This window comes from Cucurbita maxima, unplaced genomic scaffold, assembly GCF_002738345.1.
Source record: "Cucurbita maxima cultivar Rimu unplaced genomic scaffold, Cmax_1.0 Cma_Scf00031, whole genome shotgun sequence".
NCBI lineage: Eukaryota > Viridiplantae > Streptophyta > Magnoliopsida > Cucurbitales > Cucurbitaceae > Cucurbita > Cucurbita maxima.
In genome coordinates this window covers 2,443,482-2,466,992 of record NW_019272047.1, presented here as the reverse complement: position 1 = coordinate 2,466,992, position 23,511 = coordinate 2,443,482, and the positions used below count along the sequence as shown (strand labels likewise).

Below are 23,511 nucleotides of genomic sequence, written 5' to 3'. Positions count from 1 at the left end.
CTATTATGAATATTAACCTCCAATTTTATCCGTGTACAAGACATTTTCATCAAAAGTCACATCACAATGTCTTAGGATTCTTTTATTCTTGATGTTTCGAAACTTGTACTCGAAATTGTCAAAATCACAGCCTATGAAGTAGCACTTCACAGCCTCAACGTTAGGCCTGCCATTCTTCTTTGGATCAACACGAACATACATAGTGCAGCCAAAAATTTTCAAGTGAAAGTACTTGAGTTCTTTTCCTGTCCATACCTCTTCTGTCAACGTGATCCCCAAGGGTACTGATGGTTCTCTATTGATCAAGTCAGTTGTATTTATAACATCGGTCCAGAATGCCTTTAGCAATCCAAAATGAATCACTATACTTCTTACTCGCTCATTTAATGTTCTGTTCATTCGTTTAGAAACACCATTTTTTCTTACTTTACCAAAAACTATCCTCGTTAATCTAATTCACTCAAACTGCACAAAATGTTGAATTCTGACTTGTCGTAATCTCCTCCATTATCGGACCTCAAAAATTTGATCTTCAAGTCAGTCTGATTTCCAACTTCAGTTTTCCACTTCAAGGTGGGATACACACCTTCCTGCTGAAATCATCAATAAAGGTGACGTAAAAGTTTGATTCACTAAATGAAGGAGCTGGAGATGGTCCCTGAATATCTGTATGGACTGTTTTCTATAGGGAATGAACTCCTCATCCACGTATTAGAAGCATTGAGAACCATTTTGATTTTATTAAGAATTAAAAAAAAAAAAAGCAATAAATTCGAGAGTAAAAACTCTACGTTTGTAAAAATCCTTGCAAGACTGCTTGGATACAAAAGTTTTTCCACATTCCACGAGATCTTCCTTGCTATGACTCGAACACAAGTTCAAGGCTTGTGGGAGTCTCTTGAAAGAAAATCCCAAAGGGATTGGAGAAGGAGAGATTCGAGAATTCTCCAAATATATAATTTCATTCTTCAGAGGAAATGGGAGAGATTCGTATGTCTTTAGCTCAATCCTAAACCCTAAATATATTTTTTATTTATTTAATATATTAAATATTAATTTGATATTTAAAATTATATTTAATATATCAATTTAAACCCTTCAAATTTTCTTTCAAATAAATTAAACCTTTTAGTGTTAATATGAATTAGCAAGGAAACCGTATGGACTTATAGATTATAAGCTCTGATGATACAAAATTACAATTGAGCCAAAAGTTCGTTTTATCCCTGTAATTACATCTTTCAACATAAGTACCACCGATTCTCTAAGGAAGAATTTATTTATGATCCAATCATAAACCAAGTCCCTCTCGGGCCAATAAGAGGGTGGGGCCCGTTTGTTCAAGTCCCGAAATCAGTACTTAAGAGAACAATTCATCTACTCTCAAATGAGTGAATTTTATCTCATGATATTATGTTCCCAACTCTTTATTTAGTCTAATAGTGGTATATTGAATCGACTAAAAAAGTCATTTTCATTCATGTAAATTAAAGGACAAACTCTCACAGGCAAGAGTTCATAACTCACTCAGGATTAAGATCGAGCCGCATATGATCATCATGTAAAATATTAATCTTCTCGATTTATGAAGAGTAATTAAATATTTCTTGGTCCAGTCTTATACAAACTCATTGTATAGGATACCTCCACTTACATGGCTCCACATGAACGATTTAGATCAGATCATTTGTAACGATTACAAAGTGGGCTATATTAATAGAGTTATCAAGATAAGACGCCCAACCTTATCCATATACTATAGACTCTTTAGGTTATTACTTGAACACGATCCTCTTGTGTGTCAACCACATACTGTTCAAGATTACATTAATAAATTAAATTTAGATTTTCATACCATAGATAACAATTAAATTACAAATAAAATAATAAAAATTATTTTTAAAAACTAAATAGTTAATTACTGGGTTTTAGGGCATAAATCCCAACACTATTTTCAACTGCAATTTTTTCCGCTCATAACACAGCTTTCATAAGAACTCATATCAACAGATTTCAAACCTTCTAAAACTTATTTCGCAACCGTTATCTTTTTTTTCCTTTGACGCTCATATGTCTAAGTTTATTGTGTCATAGACTCGAATTTAAAGCACTCTCCGCAACAACAACCATGTTTATAAACCCTATAGTGGTGCATAAGGTTCCAAATTTTTTGTGTCACATGCTACCACCATTGCACCCTTTACCATCTTCCATGAACTCTTCCCAAACTCTGTTGCATAACTTGTGGTGACCAATAGAGATCAGGTTTTTTTTAGACAAGGAATATATTTGACAACCTTTAATGTCCACTAATTTCCTCGGTGAGTTTTTATGCAGAACCCTCCTTTTCTTCAATCTCCAAGTGTAACGATCCTAAATTTCTACATACTCAGAATCATTACTATCCCTTGTGTTCATCTTTAATGCGAAAATATAACTCATAAAAGAAAACATCATCTATATCATATAAATGTTGAAAGCATTTAAAACATCATTTTCTCTTCTAAACATAATCATGATCTTACGTGTTTAAATATGAAAAACTAAAATTTAGAGAAAATACAAAATAATTTAAAAACGATGAAATATAAATATGAGTCTACCCTATGCACGTGCCACAGTCTCTGCTTGTGACGCTGCCATTCTCCGTACATGTGCGTCTTGCCTTTACCTGAAAATGATGTGGCACACGGCCTGAGTATTTCGAAGGATACTCAGTAAGTGGCCCCACTATAGGGGGTTATGCAAATGCAAACACATGCAATCATGCCCTTAGGACCTATCTTTATTCTCTAAGGGTGGCCTTCAGTCTCAAACTACTATAGATGTGTAGTACTTCTTTACACACGACTCACATGTGCGAGAGTGAATCCCCAGGGGGCTTGCACACCCCTTGGACCCTCTCTAGTCAAGCTAACCTGTAGGGAGGTCCAGAGGTCAGTGAAACCCCATAGTGTCATGCTCTGCATGAACACCCTCATCACCATATTGTGTGTGATTGCAGTCATCCTCTTCGGGGAAGTATTCCTATGCTGATGAACATACAATATGCATGGGTTCCCTCTAAATTCCATCGTCTCTTCTAACACAAGCCTCTAGTCTTATCTCTTTGTTACATTAAGTTACACATGCTCGTTGAATATTTACATTAATATCATTTTCATGCTCTTAGGGTTGTGTCCTATATCAGTCTATCAACATGATGTAATATGACACTCATCGTTATATATCATGCTTAATATGGAAAGTATTAGCATATCAAGTACGTCATACATCAAACTATATATATTACGCATATCATCAAGCATCATAACTCATACATTATCATAACTCATAATCATCATATATTAGTATACGACATCATACGATACAACTCATACATCAGAAATTGTAACTCATACAATTTCTAGTTTATCCTATAGTAAAGTCATTTACTTGAGTAACTTAGACTGATGTCACCTATTTATACTTGCAATTTCAAGTTCAATTCTCTACATTTTACAATAGTCCATATGTTAGACTTCATGCGAGTATTAGAGAGTAGAGTCTTTAAATGTATATATGTATGTGAGTATTATCTGCTTTCTTGATGTCTCATATTTCAAAATTCAATTCTTTTTCCATGGTTTATGGTCTGTAATTCTTATTCTTAGAAATCAAGTTGTGTTTGACAGTACACATAAAAAATTGTCAGTGTTATTTCGGTGCTTGAATTACACAGATAATAAAAGACAGTTTAATTCATTCTATATCTCTCATTTTTACTTCTCTATATTTCATCGGTTTTCTTTTAATTTTGTTAACCATTATCTTTGACCAATTTTAATAGATTCTAGAATTGGACCGAGAATAAAAAACTCACATTTTTCTTGGCTCTGTTTTTAACTCGGTTCACAACTAACTTTGGCTAGTTTTAATAGTTACTAGCAAAAATCTAAATAAATGGAATATGATAAAAGAAAAAGAAAAAGAAAAATCTAACTACTCATAAAATGACGTCGTTTCCCTCTCTAATCAATGTGAGATCTCACAATCCACCTCCTTCGGGGCTCAGCGTCCTAGTTAGCACTCGTTCCTCTCTTCAATCGATGTGGGATCTCACAATTCACTCCCATTTGAGGCTTAGCGTCCTTGCTGGCACACCACCCAGTGTCCACCGCTCAACGTCCTCGCTAACACACTGCCCCACATCGATTAAAGAGGCCAACGAGAATGTTGGACCACGAAGGGGGTGCATTGTGAGACTTCTCATTGGTTGGAGAGAATAAACTAAGTATATCGTTTTAGGGTGCAAAATCTCTACGGTGCCTTTACCAATTACTATGCTTTAGATTTGTACTAGTTTTGGTTGCCACCCGATAATATTGCAATTTTTAAAAAATAAAGGTATTTTCAAAATAAAGAAAAAAATTATATTAAATATCAATTCATTTCATTAATTTGGATCACTTATCCTATTTCTAGCTCGAGTTCTCGTCTTTTGTTGCTTCTCGAACCACTACTAGTGATGGGCATCCTTCCAAGGGTGTGAGTTTTCTATGCTCAAGGAACTTTAGGTTCCATAGGTTGTGTCGGGGTTTTCAAGGTATCCAGAAAAACTTCTCCCCATCTCTATTTATGATCTTCAAGCTCGTATTTAAGACTCTCAATCAAATACGGCTTGTCTACCATGCTCTCTTGAGCTTGAAGTGGCTACCAGTCAAACGGCCAGACATACTCATAGTCTTAACTTAGCACTTAGTGTGTCAGTCAAGTGGTTCTGCTAGGGCCTAGTAGACTAATTGGCAATGTTATAAAGTGTATATGCGGGCCCCTTGTCACACAAGGCATAATTACAACAAGGATTCGTTTGGTGAATCTCTAGGGCATAACAGAGATGATAGTCATTACCAATACACTAGTCATGCAACCTAGCACAAACCAACATGATCGAGTCCCTAATCACATATTCAATATGCTCATCACATATTACAAGTTTAAATTTTGCTTGGAAGCTCCGAGCTGCTGCTACTTGTGTCAATAATTTCCTTTCTCACCTAAAACGTTCCTACCTTAGTTATTATTCTCCAAATTCCTACCGTTAAACTTATAATCAATAACTTTTAGGTTAATATAGATAATGAATCACAAAATAGTCGAACCAGAGTTGAATGGGACAAGACGAACCCAGCCACACACTCCCACATGCCTACACCTTTTTGCAATGCACGTGCACGTGATTCCTACGTACCTTTCTTCCCTCTCGACATCTTGCATAACTTTTTCAGAACTTGTATAAAAAATTCCCTCCATATCCGTCGTATACTATCTCGTTTTGCACTCACATCTTTATTGCAAGCTCAAATCCCCCGTTTTGCATTTTTTTCTATAAAAAGTTATTTTCACATCATTTCATACCCATAAATGAGTCTCTTGAATGTGACCATTGATTCATTCATAAGCGAAACTTTTGTTAAAAGAAAACATATTCCATTAATGGAAGACCACGGGTGTTAAACACGTCTGGTCCTTTACATGAAAATTAGAAAACAAAGGGCCCATTCCCTTGACTCGGAACCTATAAAAACAAAAAAAACAAAAAAAAAAANAAAAAAAAAAAAAAAAAAAAAAAAAAAAAAAAAAAAAAAAAAAAAAAAAAAGACTACGAAAGAAACTTAAAGAATAAACTTGATTATTGCTTTAATTAGAAATGAAAAAGAATAGAGGAAGAAATTACCATATTGACCTAATTAATTTTGATTACATCACGTGAAGGGTGACCAATTGAGTCATTTTACCTACCGCATACAATGGCCTACCAACAACAATGTGAATGCTTTTAAAATTTATCCCAAATTTAATCATTCCTCCCCCAACCACTATCATCCACTTATTGTACTAATAATGTCCAGATTCTTGTCGTTATCATGTTTGCTAGGGAGAGATTTTCACACCGTTCTAAGGAATACTTTGTTTTTCTCTTGAAACAGATGTAGGGTCTCACAACAACAAAACAATACCTGTGAATATAAGGAAGAAAATAATGTTGTTTTGCTTTTCCTTTCGGGCTTCTCCTCCCCAACCAATGTGAGATATCACAATCTACCCCCTTCAGGACCCAGCGTTCTCGTCGACACTCGTTTTTTTCTCCAATCAATGTGGGATCCACACCAAATCCACTTCCCCCCCTCCCTTTGGGGCCAGTGTTTTTATTGGCACACCGCCTCAGGTCAAACCTCTCTGGGAAACAACTTCCCAACTGACACATCGCCCCGTGTCTGGCTCTGATACCAACTATAACAACTCAAGCTCATCCCCTATTGTCATTTTTGGACCTTATTATTATTATTATTAAAAAATGAAATGAAATGAAATTAAATTAAATTAAATAACAAATTTAATCGGCACCAACTATATTAATAAAGAGGATTGGTGATGAAGATTCATTGATGTTCGTAGTTTTCAAAAAACATAAATAATTTTAATTCTTAAATATGAGTAGTCAATTTTAACCCATATTTTTAATTGTGAAATTAAATATAATTAATACGTTAAAAACATTTACAATTTTTGTAGCTTAAGGGTTTAAAGAAATAAATAACATTTTAATAAATTTAATAACTTAAAAATATGATGATTATGTGCAAGACACAAAATTAAAAAAAAAAAAAAAACCCTTAAAAATTGAGAAATTTTATTTTTTTGAAAAATTTTAATTTATTCTCTATAATATTAAATATTAAATATTAAAATGAATTATTTGGTTTGATTAATTATTGAGAATTTTATTCATTTATAATTAAATGTGAATTTTAAGGTATATTGAAAATATTGAAAATTGTATTGAATTAAGGTGATATTTCAGCTATAAAAGTGTCGGCGTCCCCACCTTATCTGTCGCCACGCTTTCTCGGGACTAGAAAGCTTCTTCTTCCTAGAAATGAAAACCATTAAGAAAACCCATTAAATTCACTCTCTACAAATACCTCCCAGTAATGCCATTCAATGCCGAACCAGATTGAGATCGACTCCATTAAAGCCCGCCTTTATTTCGCAGCATGAGGTGCCTTCATCTGTAAAATCTTTAAACCCGCTTCCAGAATCTCCGTTTTCGCCACTCGTCTTGATTTTGCTAACTTTGCTGCGATTTTTCGCTACCTTATATAACATGTTATTCAATTTTACCCGTTGTTGTCACGTATTTAATTGGCGCTAGTGCGGAGCGGCTTATAAGAAGGGTGCCTTTGTGCATGCCCCACAAGTGTTTGATGAAATGTCTGACTGAAAATTGAGGCGGTTTTTTTTTTAAGTTAGTGTTTCTCTCTCTTGATTTGGGTGTTGGGGTTGAGAAAATGAGCTACTCTGGCGTTGGTATTAGCCCTGGGAATGTCCCTGTGTATCATACCTCGAATTTGAAGGTGTTTGATAAGAGGGTGAGAGTGGTTGAGTTGGTGTTGAGGTTTGTGATATGTGGCCTTGGAGTTCTTGCTGCTGTTCTTGTGGGGACTGATACTGAAGTTAAATATATCTTTTCCATTCGAAAGAGGGCCAAATTCACGGACATGAAAGCTCTTGTGTAATCTCTCTCTGTCTCTGTCTCTCTTTCCATCTCTTTGTTTGTATGTTTGAGCCTGACAGTAACAGTGTATTTTGTTTCTGTACTTGGTCCGAGTTTGGTCCTACCTATTAACTACTACAAACTTCTGAGATGATATTGGTCCTGCCCATTTACAGTTACTAGCCTTTTTGTTGGATTTGACCCAGCGATGGAAATATGTTTGTTTGTTAGATTCTGGTGTTGCAAATTAAACTATTACTAAACGCAAACCCTTAATTGTACAAGATTAAGAATGATGATTTTCCCTTGTAGGCTAAAAAATTAGCACAAAATTATTACAGCGGTTCCTCTTGCTTCTCTGATACTAAGATATAACACAGGTTTTTGGTGGTAGCAAATGCAATAGCTGCAGCTTACTCTATGGCACAAGGACTAAGATGTGTGGTAAACATGGTGAGAGGGACTGTGCTCTTCAGCAAGCCTTTAGCTTGGATCATTTTCTCTGGCGATCAGGTACAGTATATAGACCTGGGAAATTCCCTTTGTAAATCTAAACTTTTTAGCCCTTTTTGCTATTTTCACTGAATAAACTTGATGACCATTTTACACAGGAATAATGTTCTTTGTATGCTTTTGCTTGTTTCTTATCTCTTCTGCTGCGAGTAATCTTTGATTCTGACCATGATTAATCGATTCATGACTTGGATTGTTATTGACTAAAGATTCCATTATCATGGACTAAGGGAATATCACTTCTTATATGGCTATAACATGAATAAATGCAAGTTTCCATTAAACTTTGGTTCTACCAACCTCTGTTCTATGATATCTTGCCATTTGTCCATACATTTTTTACGTGTTGTCGTTTAGTTTTGGTTAAATCACAAGTTTTTTACTCCATAGATTTCAACCATAGTTTAAATTACTTCAGTTCTGATACTTCCAGAAGTTTCATTATTGCCCCTTTGCGGTTAAAACTTGTACAAAGTCCTTTTTAATTAAATTATTTGTGGTTGACTACAAACAGAGTAAAAGAAATTCGTGCACATCATGGTGGCACTTCCAAAGAAGATTAGTTCTGGTCTTAAAATTTGCTTTTCAATGAAAATAATATCTTAAAACTCTGGTCCAAATACTTGTTTATCGACCAATATAACTTGCTGCACCCCACATTATGAAAATATCGTAACTGAAGCCTATTTCTCATGTTCATAAATAATGTGAGCTAATAAATTTGAGCTAGTTGAACAAGTTAGTAACTTATTCTACTCAGTGTACTAATAATTTTCCTAAGGTTACTTCATAAGTTGGTAACTTGTTCTACTAAGTCTAATAACAATTAGTACTAAAGTTACTATAAGTTAGTAACTTGTTCAACTAGCTCAAGTTTCTCAGCTCACAATCTCCTCCGTAAACTTGATTTTGTTTGAGATTCTTCACTCCCAGCAATTCCCTCATCTCTGCAAACTGAACCCTTGCTAGAGCCTTGGTTAGAGTATCTGCACGTTTCTCTCTAGTGCATACGAACTCTACAATGGTATGATATTGTCCACTTTGAGCATAAGTTTATTATGAGAGTTCTTAAGAATATAAGGGCGAATAACGTTCCAGTTTGACAAGTAAAGTTACTTGTGCAGATCATGGCATATGTCACGGTGGCAGCAGTGGCATCGGCCGCCCAATCAGCAGTGATTGGGAAGTTGGGGCAGCCGGAGTTGCAGTGGATGAAGATATGCGATCTGTACAAAAAGTTCTGCAACCAAGTTGGGGAAGGACTTGCAAGCGCGGTGGTGGTTAGTCTGAGCATGGTGGCGCTGTCTTGCATTTCAGCTTTCAGTCTCTTCCGCCTTTACAATGGTGGCAAGAGCAAGAGTAACCCAAGATGGTAGGCTTTTCAAGTTCATCAATAACCATCAGACCTCCATATCCTTATCCTGATGGACACTCCATGTTTCTGCTAGGAAATGTTAGGATTTTTTGTGATTCTGGTTAAAGAAATGTATGTTTAGGTACTTATTTCTCTTAAAAAACTATGGTGCATCGTTCAGAAATAAAGTTATAAGTTGAGGAATAAAATTTTATTTGTGACAATTTGATTCGTATAGCTCAAGCTGATAATCTGGCTCAAAATTGAGTATTCTTCATTTATCATATTTGTTAGGTTAGGAATTTAGATCCATAATACACTATCCGGGATATGGCGAAAGAAATCGGAAAGTTGAATCTCGAAACCATAATCGGCATTGGCGTTGGCATTAGCATCGGCATTGGGACCTTCCTCTTAGTTAGATAGGTCTCAACAATTTTTTTCTCAAACAAAGTATACCATAGAGCCTCCATTGAGGGCTCTCTAGTGCTCCGAACAAAGGGTAGTACATCTTTTGTTACACTCAAAGAGTAGTACACCCTTTGTTTGACGCTTGAGAATTATATTGGCATCGAACAAAGGATAGTACATCTTTTGTTACACTCAAAGAATAGTACACCTTGTTTGATGCTTGAGGATTCTATTGGCATGACTAAGTCAATGTCAGCTAAGTTAAGTAAATGACTCTATACTATGTTAAGAATCCACTTCCTACTTATAAACTTATGATCTTCCTCTAAATTAGCCAACATAGGATCCAATGGAACGATATGTGAGCATGATGGCCCAAGAAATGGAAGATCAACATATAGAAATAAAGGATGGAAAAACTAAAATCGTCTTTAATTTATTCAAATTAAACAAATCTAGTCAAACAAACTTACCTTAGAGTAACTATAGAGAAAATTCTGGATGGTTTGAATGTTCTTGCTTCAATTCAAACAAGGTCGGAGTATTCTCCATAGAATCTTCCTTACTATGACTCAGAATACAACACCAAAAATTTATGTGAGCCTCTCAAAGAAATCATATATATAGGATAGCCCTAAAATAGGGATTTGCAAAAAATGACCCTAAAACTATAGTATTGCATAAATAAGTTAAAATTGGAAAAATTGCCTCGAAATATCGAGATTTCACACACTCGTTGGATTTGTACGTGAGTTTAGAATCAAATAAATTTTACATGATCAATTTTTTTGTGGAGTGATTAAAATCTCAAATAAAGTGATATTTCCTTGAGATATTCGATGAACAAAGTAATCCGAATCTTATTTCTTATCCTTTGGTATCTGAAGTTTAAGCTCAAGACTAAATATATGTTTCCTTAGGGTTTCTTTTCAATTTGGTTTTTATTTATTTTTATTTTTTTAGTTTTTAATTAACACAAAGGAATCCGAATCTTACTTTTCGTTAGAGTGATTCCTTATCGGGGCGAGTATAAAAATACTTAATAAGCAACCGCTCTCATCATATCCTTAGTAGATATCTACGGGCTTTACTTAGGCTTTAAGAAATTCGTGTCTAGTCTCTATTCCTATCGGATCATCTAGGATGCCTCGAAATTCTAACAACAACTAACATGAACCAACAAAGTCCATCTTTAAGACTCATTTACAAAATTGCAGTGTCAACCTGATCTATTTTTACACACAATAGAAACGTTCATCTCTAAATGACTATCTATCTAGCCTCAAATCTCTCTTCGAGACCCGTCTACGAAATCACGACGTCTGCCTTGATCCGTTTCTACATATAATAGAAACATTCACCTTGAAATAACTATTTGTGTAGTCTCAAATCTCTCTTCGAGGCCAATTTAACAAGTCGTAACTTCAACCGTGATCCATTTCTAGACACAATAGAAGCCCTCACCTTAAAGTAACTATCTGTATAATCCCAACCCTCTCTTTGTTTACAGTGTTACAACATCAGCCTTGATCCATTTCTACACACAATAGAAGAGTTAACTACCACTAGAAACGTTCCTACCATTTCTACACTCTCTATAGTGCTAAATCCACTAGAAACGTATTGACCTAGGTCAACTCGAAGAACGCTCTAGCTCTAGCGCCCTAAATTCAGCTTGGTACAAACATGCTTTATTACAGAGATATTCTTATCGATCACCTTAAGCATGAGGAACGTATTAAAAACCTTCTTACACACTTATTAGAGAGATATTTCTATCAAACACCGAAACACATAATTCATAACTTAGAAACATATAAGTAAACTCAACGGGGAGACAACATCCATCAATCACCCTAGAGCACATGTGAATGTTTGATTAATCCACCACACCTAAATGGTGTGAAAATTATCTTATTTATAATCAAATGAATTACAAGGATATGAAAATAACAATAAATGGAAATAGCAATAAATGGAAAGATACCTATGATAATAAGGCTAATATTAGATATTTGCTTTATAATAAAATATCAAATATAATATATATGGTAAACTATAATTTATTACTAAATATCCTTAACAGCACAGATCATAATATTTCATCCTCCATTCTATCACAACCGAAAACATTAAAATAGGCATGCAACTTAAATTTGCATCCCAGGGGAATTTTCATAATTTTTCATAAGTACAATATTCAGAAAGTTCATGTGACTACTTATTGTGATGAAGGCTGAACTTACTTTTTAGCTTGTCGGAAGCTCCAAATTTCGTGGTCCTATTTCAAGTAAAATTATGTTTAACATTAAAATTGGGATGAAAAATAGTTGAATAGAGGTCTAACAGGTAAAAAAGTGGCACTCATGCATCTGAAGGGCTCCCCACGTGCAAAGCTATGCGTGCATACAGACGTGCCTAAGGGGAGGAGATGCGTGCTCCCTACTTGACCGTGGTGCATGTGGATACGTGCCTCCTGATCAGAACAGGTAAAGGGGGCGAATTAGGTTGCAGATGCTGACTGTTGAGTCGAGCCTCGGGTTAGATGTTAGACATGTTGGTCTACTCAGAATGTGACATGTATTCAACTGGTGGGCGAAAAGTTTGAACGGAGAAGGAAAAATCGACAAATTAATCATAGTTGGAATTGAGGTGTTTTAAGTAGGGATGTTTTAAGAAAGGATAATATAGTAATTTCATACCCTTTGTCCTATAAAATAAAAAATCATACCACTAAAAAATTTGGAGATAATTTATGAGGGGTAAATAATATACCTAAATAATTTTTTTAAAATTTTTTTTAATAAGATAAAGGGTAAATTTTATAATTATATATTTTTTTTAAAAAAGTTGAAAACTATTAATTTATTTGGTCCTAATTTTGGCAAATTCCCAACATTTTTGAAGGTGAAAGAATCAAAATTGGTTTCCACGTGGAGAGCGTTCAAAATAATTCTGGTGTAAAACTCTATAAAGATTCTCCACCAATTCTGGAGCTCTTGGTTGCCATCGCAGATCCTCGTCGTGGACCGATTCCGACCGCCGTCACTCTGTTTCACGCAGTTCCTTTCTTTGTTCCGTTTTGCCGTTTCTCCTCATCGCCGGCGCCGGGACCGGGACCGTGCTCTGCCCTTCAATACCCTCTCATTACAGCCCCATCATCCGCCGTTCTTCTACACGTCCATATCCGCCGTCTTTTCTCTTTCCTATATTTTCCCCTAAAACCCTTCTCCTGTCGCTCTGCTTGGGATCATTTCTATTAGCTTCCAGTGATTAGGCCGCTCCAAGTTTCTGGTAAGGTCACCGGCTCTGACTCTGACGGACGGCTTCAGTTTGTTCTTATCTCTATCCTTCTCTTTTCAGGGTTTTGCGTGCCTTGAAGCCCTAATTCATTTCGGGAAGTTTCCTTGGAGTTTTGATTCTTCTTTCTTTTTTGTGTGGCTATTTTTATTGGGTTCTGTTTTATTCATTTTGTTAGTTCTTGATTTGGAATCGGGCAAGTAGGAGATGTCTGAGAAATTCTCGGCAACATTGAGGATAGGCGATCTGAATGATTTCATTGCGCCTTCTCAGGCTTGCGTTGTTTCTCTCAAGGGGCTTAAAGCCACGACCACGAAGCCGGATAAAGTTGAGGTACTTTTTCCATTTGATGTACCTGTCGTTGATGATTTTTGTGCTGTTGGTTTTGAGTAATCTGTAGGAATTACCACGCTTAAAAACCGAGTGGTTCTTTCATAATTTTTCCATTTATTGATTCTCTTTGCTTTTTTGTGTGTTTCTCCCCTTCATTTCTGCATATATTATCTAGGTTTCGGCTTCTAGGAAGCAATTGAAAGCAGAGCCAGTTAAAATTTCACTGAAGGATTGCTTAGCATGCAGGTACTTTTTACCAAAACAATCGCTATTGTGAACTATTTTCTCAAGGATCTAGCTGGTTTGATGGTCTAAACTTTAAACTGGGTTTTCAATTTGGTATAAGTTGCTTTTACTCTATGTATCTGGATAAAATGGAATTTCTGGAACGTTTTGAATACAAGGTGATGTATTTGAACAACTTTGACATTTCTGATAAACCACTTATCAGATTATTTATGAAAACTGAGTTTTGGAACTCCCTGATTTCATAGTATTGAGTTGGAATATGTAATTGAATATGGATTATTGCTCTTTAATTTGCCTTGTACTTCCTATCTTTCCCTCGCGACGGAGTGTAATAGACCTAATTATGTATAATTGTAGTGGTTGTGTAACATCAGCATAGACAGTGATGCTGGAGAAGCAAAGTTTGGATGAATTTCTTTCCAACATAGATAATGGAAAGGTTGTAACTGTCTCATTATCTCCCCAATCTAGAGCCTCACTCGCTGTACATTTTGGTATCTCCCCTTTAAAGGTAAAATTTGAGTTTTCTGTTTAAATCATTTCCCATGATTATCATGAGTTTTATTCATTGACAAGGGTCACGAGGAAAATCTTTTAACGTGATTGGGTGGTGAATTTTAAAGTTGTATTTATGTCATTACAATGCTCAAAATGCTTATATTTATGAAGGCAATAACTACATATAGTGTTTTGCATTGCTCAGGTTTTAAGAAACTCACGACATTTTTGAAGTCCATGGGAGTAAAAGCTATATTTGATACAAGTTGCAGTAGAGATTTAACCTTAATTGAAGCTTGCAAGGAGTTTATAGCAAGGTACCGACAAAGCCAGTCGGTCAATGAAGAAAAATGCAAGTCATCCGTTCCTATGATCTCATCAGCATGCCCAGGTATACTTTTTGGTCTTTAGCTACTCTAATTAGATGATAATTGTGCAATCCACACTTTCTTTTCCAAAGTATCTGTTGTGGTTGAAGATTAATCCTCTTTTCTTTTCTAGTAGCATAGAGTTAGTATGGATATTTTCTTTTCTTCTATTTAATTTGGTTGTAAATTGGTCAGTTTGGGTTGTTTTGAGAGCTATAGTTTTGAACTTGCCAAGTTTTCTGCAACTAAGAACTGACAGTGTTATAATAATAGTGCATTGTAGAGTTTGGTCGGTGAGAAATAAAATATCATTTTCAATGCCCATAGTTTTGTAATCTGTGAGAGGAGAACAGCGGAATCTCTGAATGCCTAGGACAAGCAGAGTGTAAATCCCCTTGTGGGAAATTAGTCCGGATGAAACTTGTGCGGTTGATTATATTTCTATAATTATTACAACTAAAGATTACAACTTGGTAAAATACACCAAGAAAAGGCCCTAAAAGTGACACTTTAATTTCTTTTTGTGTATATCGTGGGTGGCCTTTAGGGGTCCTTTTTTTATAAAGATTATCCTTGTCTTTGTTATGTCTCAGATTGGGACAAATTACCATAATTCGTCTCCGCCTACGGGTCAGGTGACATTTTACACAAATTTTCCGAATGGAGGCCCTTATTTTCATATTATGTTATAAAAAAGTATAATAAATTTAACTTAGCATAAAGGTTATTTACATGAATGCTCTAACTTTACGGGAGAGGTCTTATAGCGATGTTTGGTCCTTATTTTAAGTTTCTTTTTTGGTTTCGGTGATAAGGTCTTTTCATAATTACTCGCTAGGACTTATTTTAATTCATTGGAGCCCTTTTTTTGCGAGCTTCTTTTATTTTTGGTGCCTATGTTTTGTTTCATTTTTTTCTGAATGAAAGTTCAAAATGCTCTAACTTTGACACTTATTTTCAACAATAAACATATCATGAACCCATGGTACAAGGACGTAATCTAGAGCTTCTCTTCTCCCTAAAAGAAACTAAGAAAATGGCTATACATCACTATCTCATAATTACTCCCCTTCCTAAAGGTAGTTATAGGGTTTTACATTAGCACACCCTACTAATCAATTCTGTGATGTCCTTCCATTTCCCTTTCTACCCCCCACGACTAGATCTTCTCTAGTGAGTGTATGTAAGGGATGGCTATCATAACCATTAGTGTTTTAAACGAACTCCATGAGATGCAAGTGAGAGTCCTGTGTATTTTCTATCCATGTCGTTCAATACATCTAAGAGGTCTCATAAACATTTCAAGATAACATTTTTATGTTTGCACAACCATCACAACAATCACAGAACAAACAAAATGCATGCATATCTGACTATCACTAAAGCATTCAATAAGAAAATCACTTACCTCAATCCAAATAGCGATAAATAGCTTGCTCCGCTCCAAATCCATTTTTAGCAAGCAAATACTTAGTCAACTCCTAAAAACAACCTAAAACAATCTTATCCAAAGTAATTTTAGCTTAAACGAGGGAAATTGAAGCAAACTGACCTTTAAATTGAACCAAACAAAGTGGCTGACCAAATCGATCTAACCAAACTTGATCGTGCCAAACCAACCCAATCAAACCGCTAAACTTAATTGAACTGATGAACTGACCGAATCGAGTCGTTGAATTTGTCTAACTGAAGCAACAGCTTCAGCGCGAACTCTAGGTCGTTTGTAACATGTTAAAGCTTGTCACCTAGTCCAATTTTCAGACTTAACTGACTGGAATTATGGTCCCATATGATTTAAAACCTTACTCCATTTATTAGATGTGTACATGGAACCAAGTTTTCATCTACATGCCCGTCATTTTCTTCAATTAGAGGATAGACGTTGATATGAGGGCTCATACCTTTTTAGTGAAATCTTGTGGAAATGTTAATGGCATGTCAAGAAATCTACAGTCAAAATGTCTATAATGAATTTCTTTACTTTTATTGTGATTTGAGGTAATTTTTACGAGTTTATTTGATTTCAATACTTTTTGGGATACCTGTTGGCATCAGTGTTTTATCAATGTTTTTATATATTTAAGACCACAATTTTCGTTCAAACTGACATTTAACTTCTTTTTCAATGTAGACCATCTTTTCTTCTCAAACCTACACATCTCTTCCGATTTCAGGATGGATATGCTATGCTGAGAAGCAACATGGATCCTACATTTTTCCTTGCATTTCATCAGTGAAGAGTCCTCAGAAAATGATTGGATCAATAGTCAAGCATCATATATGCCAAAAATTGGGTATTAGGTAACTACTGTATTTCTATTATTCATGATCTTTCTGATGTAGTTGTTTTGAAATTGTGGTGGTATGTGAAGCTTAGTATTTACAGTGGAGAGAAGTGCTTATATTTCGGCTTATAAAATATGGTTACTGTTGTCATGGCATGAATAGATTTACTTAGGATGGCATGCAAAGCAGAGACTATTTTGTTTGTTTCATATTGGGATTTTCTTTATATTTTATATAGCTAACTATTGGGATGGATATACGGACATGTTATATCCAACTATTCCAAGTTCTTAAACAATGCTTCCAAGTTCCTTATAGAAAGCCACTGGAGAGAGATTGTTTTTGCAATCACCGTAGCGTAGTATTTGAGTACTTAAGATTTCAATCATTTCTTTTTCTTTTTTGAAATCTATAGTTCATCTTTATTTGTCAGATCAGATGATGTTTACCATGTTACTGTGATGCCCTGTTATGATAAGAAACTGGAGGCAGCTAGGGAGGACTTTGTTTTTCAGTTGGACTCAGTCAACAAAACTAGGGAGAATGAGGCCCCCAGAATTACAGAAGTAGATTCTGTACTGACTTCTAGTGAAGTTCTAGAATTGATACAGGTTCAATTTTGTCTCGCCTCGAAATTCTTATGTTAGTATGTCTTTAAGTTTTGGCTTCTCAGAAATATCTTCTTTCTATTTGTCGATGCTTGCAGCTGAAAGAGGTCGACTTTAAGAATCCTGAAGAATCCCCCTTGGATAGAATGTAAGACTAAAGGACTTTTTTAAGCTTTTATACAGTTTAGTCACCAAATTTATCCAAGGCTGTCATGCTTGGCTATCTTTCTACAGACTGACAAATGTCAATGAAGAAGGGCATCTGTTTGGAGTTCATGGAAGTTCTGGTGGTTATGCAGAAACAATTTTTAGGCATTCTGCAAAGGTACTCTTTGGAAAAGAAATTGAAGGCCCTTTGGAATTCAAATCCATTCGAAATTCAGATTTCCAGGAGCTCACTCTAGAGGTAAGTTAATATCTTTTTTAAATGTTTTTATGCATGTTAAAACCCACGGCATTGTAACAGCTCAAGCTCACCGCTTGCAGATATTGTCCTCTTTGGGCGTTCCCTTCTAGGCTTCCCCTCAAGGTTTTAAAACGTGTCTACTAGGGAGAGGTTTTCACATCCTTATAAGGAATGTTTTGTTCTCCTCTTCAAACGATGTGGGACCTTACCGGCACTGAGGGGTTTATCAGTAATTGAGTATTGCCAAAGAACCAAGCATTGCTGGCACGGGGTCCAAGCATAACTTTTAAGATGATTCTTGTGTAGTTTTGTATGAAACAGATGAAAACATAAGCTCCAGCTTTGCCGGAGTTTGCTTTTTTCCCCCTTTTTCATTCCATCACTGATCTGTATTTGTTTTTCTAATGATTCTGTATTGTTAGAATATTGGTTAATATTTAAAATTATTCCACTAGTTATGCATATTTTGAGTTGCATCGTTAAAACCTCTTGCAGTTCAAACCATTGTTCAAGTTATGGGTCATACCGAATATGATCGTTTTATCCAATCTTTTGTTTCCTCTCCTTTTAGTCCCTGTTAATGAATTGTTATCTTATGCATATGTCTGTCCAAATTGTAGGTGGAAGGGAAGACCCTATTGAAGTTTGCACTATGCTAGGGATTCCGAAATCTACAAAACGTTGTCAGAAACATAAAAACAGGAAAATGCGGGTACCATTTTCTAGAGATTATGGCCTGCCCTTCAGGTGGGTTTCTGCTTAATAATCTGAAGAAATGTGACCAAATTAAGTTATATGAATGTTAGATTTTGATCATTTAATATCATTGTTGTTAAAATAATAGGTTGTCTAAATGGAGGGGGCCAAATTAAACCCAAGCCTGGACAATCTCCAAAGGGTTTGATTGAATTATTAGAAGCTGCTTATGAGGAAAATGTAAGTACATTCATGTAGGATTTATTGTTTATCGTTTCAATACCGTATCTGGAACGTCTTTCAATAGTATCTTTTTGTTTGTTCTGGTTATAAGATGTCACATTCATATTGTTTGTCTGTAAAAGTTGTGAAGATTCACCATCCTGCGTTTGAGTTTGTATATAAATGGATGGGGGTGTTGTATATGTTGCCACAGGTTATAATTAGATATCCTTTTGAGAACCCAGTGGTGAAAGACATATACAAGTTGTAAGATAGGCAAAGAAGCATATGCTGCACACTGAATACCACCCAGTGGTGAAAAGCATTACTGCGCAACTCCACGACTGGTAACAAACTCCCACTTCCTATCTTACAACTTTGTGTTAGTAGATGAATCATAATCATATACCTCATGGTTGCTGTGATAATGTCACCCGGTGCTTCTCTTCTGGAAAGAAAAGCTCAGTTTTGATAGATTTAAAAACTTCAAAAATGTAATTCTTATTGTTCTTTCACCTCACACAAGTCAGCCTCTGCTGGTCTTCATCTTGTACATCATGATCTGTAGTTATGTTGTTTGAGCAAATGTGCTCTTTCTTTGTGCCACTGTGCCTATTGCTATGTAATTGTATTGGCTTAAGGTGCATCCACAAATTTGTATAAAGCATATTTTTACTTGTAAATGGAGCACTTTGGTAGTTCCTTGTTATTGGCTGATCAAATTTTTATCCTTTTGGTTCATCTGACATAATTCTTGAGAACTGATTGATCTGAGTGCCAGAAGATGCTGAATGTTTTCCTTAGCATTCTTTGAGCAAACACTCCACTTACATCTGACCCGCAAGAGGAAGTTGACATTAAATGAGTTGTGCGAGAGTGATGGCTCTGTTGAGAATTATGATGTTGAATGCAATAGACGTAGATTTGCTCGAGTTTGTGAGCACAGAGAAGATGAGGATCAGTCATTTTATTGCGGGTCTCAGGGATGAGATCCAGGGATCCGTGGTAGCCCATGCCCCTCCAGATTATGCTTCAGCCCTACAAATCTCTATTCTCATGGATATGCACCGTTTGAGGGGCAAGCAGTTGGTGTCTTGTGAAGGAACATAGTAAAATGGTGTGAAATTTATAAGTGCAAGTATACATAAATAATAAATAAATTATCAATTTCACATCGAACCTGTATTTTTTAGTTACTTTTGTTGCTGAAAATTAAGTGAGTTTTAAGTGTCATTTAAATGTGAGTTATTAAAGGTTCGACTAGGTGAGTTTAAATAAATAAGTTGTCGGACTATTGTGGTGAACTGTAACTACTTTTAACAAATTCTCAAGCCCTATTTTGAGGATTATTCTTAACCCTTCAATTACTTGCAATGAAACTAGAGTATCAAAGAGGATTTTCTAACTCTATTTTCTTTTAAACAAGGGAAACAACGATGAATATAAAGTGACCAACTATACAAATAGGTAGATTACTAATAAGAACTCTATTTAGAGTTGGAGCCTCTGGAGTAAACTCTTATTGTTTTTGCATCATCGAACAAGTTGTTAATAGTTACCCACAGGGTGAAGGTAGGGTGTGTAAATTGCATGACAAGTCTTGGATGCCATTTTAATTGTGTTAAGCATGCAAGACTTTGATATTATTTTGCGAATGGATTAGTTAGGAGAAAATTGTGCCTTGATTGATTGTGAGGCACAAGTGGCGACTGTCAGACTCCCTACTGGGGAGAGTCTTGTATACAAAGGGATGTCGTTTAGGGGAACCCCTAGAGTTGTTTTAGCCATAAAAGCCAGAGAAATGATCCACGTAGGTGTTCTTGGCTAGTGTGACAGCTTACAAAGGGATTAAGCTGACAGTTTCCTCAATCCCATTGATCAGAGATTTCGAGTATGTCTTTCCTGAGGAATTTTCCTTCAAACAAAAAAGTTGATTTTGGGATTGACTTGAAACCTGATATAGCGCTGATTTCCAAGAGACCTTACATAATGACACTTGTCAAGCTCAAGGAATTGAACAATCAGATATAGGATCTCTTGGACAAGGGTTCCATTCGGCCCCGTGTCTCACCATGGAAAGCTTCTTTACTCTTATGTAAAGAAAAAGAATGGTTCTTTATGTCTGCCGAGAGTTGAACAAGGTCACTATCAAGAATGAGTATCTCCTCTCGAGAATAGATGACCTATTTGAATAGTTGCAGGATACATCGGTGTTCTCCAAGATTAACTTGAGTTTAAGGTACCGTTGGTTGAGGATTAGGGAGGAGGACATACCCTAGCCAGACTTTAGGAGTCGTTATGGACATTATGAGTTTATAGTATGTCTTTCAATCTTACCAATGCTCCCACGGTGTTCATGGAGCTTATGAACATGGTAAATAAGGAGTATGTTGATGCCTTTGTCGCTGTGTTTGTTGATGACATCTTGGTGTACTCTAAGTTAAGAGCAGAGCATAAAGACCACTTGATGAAGGTTTTGTCTGTGTTGAGAGGTCATCAATTGTTCGCCAATTTTTCGAAGTGTGAGTTCTAGATGCACGAGGTGGCTTTTGTGGGTCACGAGGCATCCAAAGGGGGAATCACTATGGATCCAATTAATATAGAAGCAATTATGAGGTGGTCAAGGTCGACTATAGTCTTTGAGGTGTGTATTTTTTTACGGTTTGACTATTACAAAAGGTTCGTATGACATTTCTCTAGAATATATACAGCTGACTCAGTTGACCAAGAAGGGGAAGCCCTTTGTCTGGACTCGAGCCTACAAACAGAGTTTCTAAGAACTGAAGAAGATGTTATTGATAGCACCAGTTCTCATTGTGCTTGATGCGACGGGTAACCTCGTGGTGTATAGTGAAACCTCAATAAAAAGGATTGGGTTGCATGCTTATGTAGAATGGAAAAGTAATTTGCCTATGCCTGTCAGCAATTAAAGGCACCAAAACAACAACCCGTTCGATTGTTGCAAGCACTAAATGTACCCCAGTGGAAGTGTGAGGAAGTGAGCATGGACTTTACATTTGACTTATCTAGAATCATGTGGGTTCTGATGTGATTTGGGTTGTTGTGGATAGGCTCACCAAGACAACTCACTTTATTCCTAACAACGACACATTGTGTGTGTACTGTTGAGCTTAGTTATAAGTTAGGGAGATAGTCAATCTGCATGGGGTGCCAGTATCGATCGTATCAGATTGAAACATCAGATTCACCTCTCATTTTTGGAGGAGTCCATAGAAAGCGTAGGATATGCAACTCTATTTTAGTACAGTTTTCCACCCCAAACAAACGAACAAAAGGAGAGGTTGAATCAAGTTCTTCCCAAGCTTGTGCAATGGATTTCACAGGTTGGGGGATGAGCACCTACTCTTAAACTCACATATAATTATAGCTACCAGCGATGATGCAAATGGCTCCATTTGAGGCTTTGTATAAGCGAAAGTGTCGGAAACTGATGTTTTGGGAACAAGTTGGTTCACAACAGCTCATGGGGCTGAAATTAGTTAAGGTTACAAACGCATCACTGTAGAAGATCAAACACAAGATGCTGACTGCGCAAAGCCAACAAAAGAGTTATGCAAATTCTTGCCAAAAGGATCTCAAATTTGCTGTGGGTGATCACGTCTTCTCTAAGGTGGCCCTGGGTGTTGAGGTTTGGAAAGAAGGGCAAGTCAAGTTCGAGGTTCATAGGTCCCTTCGAGATCCTCAAGTGGATAGGACCTGTGGCGTACAGGTTACCACTGCCACCCACCCTCGCTACTATGCACAATGTGTTCATGTTTTTATGTTGCGAAAGTACATCTTGGATCCTACCCACATCATAGAGCACGAGGCGCTCCCACTTCGAGAGGATCTATATTATGAAGAGATCCCTAGCACGTGATGTCAAGCGGTAGCAAAACAAGGAGATTCTAACAAATCTAGATTATCATATTCAAATATTAGAACCTAATATCAACAAATACATCTAGGATCTTGAAGATAATCCGAAGCCAAACACCTACAGTTTTACCTCGAGTTCTTGGTGGAATTTGTCGATCCAAATGCCCAGAACTACTCTCCTTGATCCAATGAGCTACTCTTGAGAAGAATCCTTAGCCAAATTCATTGTTCATGTGTTGGATTAAACGAATTTGAATTCTTCTTAATCCTCCTACAAACCCTAGTTTTCCTCACTCTCCTTTTTTTTTTCTTTTTTTTTTTTTTTAAAGAGTTCTTCCTTGACTTTATTTATTTCTTTGTACCGATAAGCTTTGTTGATAGGCCATTATTAGGGAATATTATATCATACTGAGACTTGAACTAAAGCTCATTTTGTCTACTTGAATCGATTTGGAGTGCTAATGTTACGTCTGGACAACTAATACAATCAATGTTTTGTTGCATTTTGGAGGAAAGAAGAGATAATCGGGTGCTCATTGAACACAACTACACTGTTTCAAAGCTTATCTTCCAATAAAGTGGGAAAATTAGAGATAATAATCAGCTAATGCACACTAAAAATTCTTAAACAAAACAGTTCAATGGAAATTAGAATGTTAATTAGTAGAAGTTTGGGAAGAATCACGTGATCAAAGGTGAGAACGTTAGAAATACTTATCACTTATTGCATGGACTGTGAATACGAATCAATAATCTTATGAACTGTAAGTAACCAAATCCTGAAGGGAATTTGTAAAGACCTACTTTCAATGTTTCAAATTACAGATCGTTAAAGTAGATTTATGGAAATA

General features: G+C 36.0%; 1 protein-coding gene and 1 pseudogene across 1 annotated transcript; both read left to right on the top strand.

Annotated features, from left to right (window-relative positions):
- Positions 1-6,889: 6,889 nt before the first annotated feature.
- On the top strand, positions 6,890-9,618 carry LOC111466412 (CASP-like protein 2B1). Its single transcript, XM_023111049.1, has 3 exons — positions 6,890-7,555; positions 7,918-8,050; positions 9,175-9,618. Exons 1-3 carry the CDS (start codon positions 7,332-7,334, stop codon positions 9,424-9,426), a joined length of 609 nt encoding a protein of 202 aa, XP_022966817.1. The 5' UTR covers positions 6,890-7,331; the 3' UTR covers positions 9,427-9,618.
- Positions 9,619-12,709: 3,091 nt separating this feature from the next.
- LOC111466411 lies at positions 12,710-19,503 on the top strand (annotated as a pseudogene).
- Positions 19,504-23,511: the final 4,008 nt, after the last annotated feature.

What these genes read in the sequence shown, in the direction of transcription:
- LOC111466412 (XM_023111049.1), top strand. Translation starts at nt 7,332, where the DNA reads ATGAGCTACTCTGGCGTTGGTATTAGCCCTGGGAATGTCCCTGTGTAT. An exon ending in ACGGACATGAAAGCTCTTGT is followed by an intron (nt 7,556 to 7,917) that starts GTAATCTCTCTC and finishes GATATAACACAG; the next exon opens with GTTTTTGGTGGTAGCAAATG. An exon ending in TCATTTTCTCTGGCGATCAG is followed by an intron (nt 8,051 to 9,174) that starts GTACAGTATATA and finishes TTACTTGTGCAG; the next exon opens with ATCATGGCATATGTCACGGT.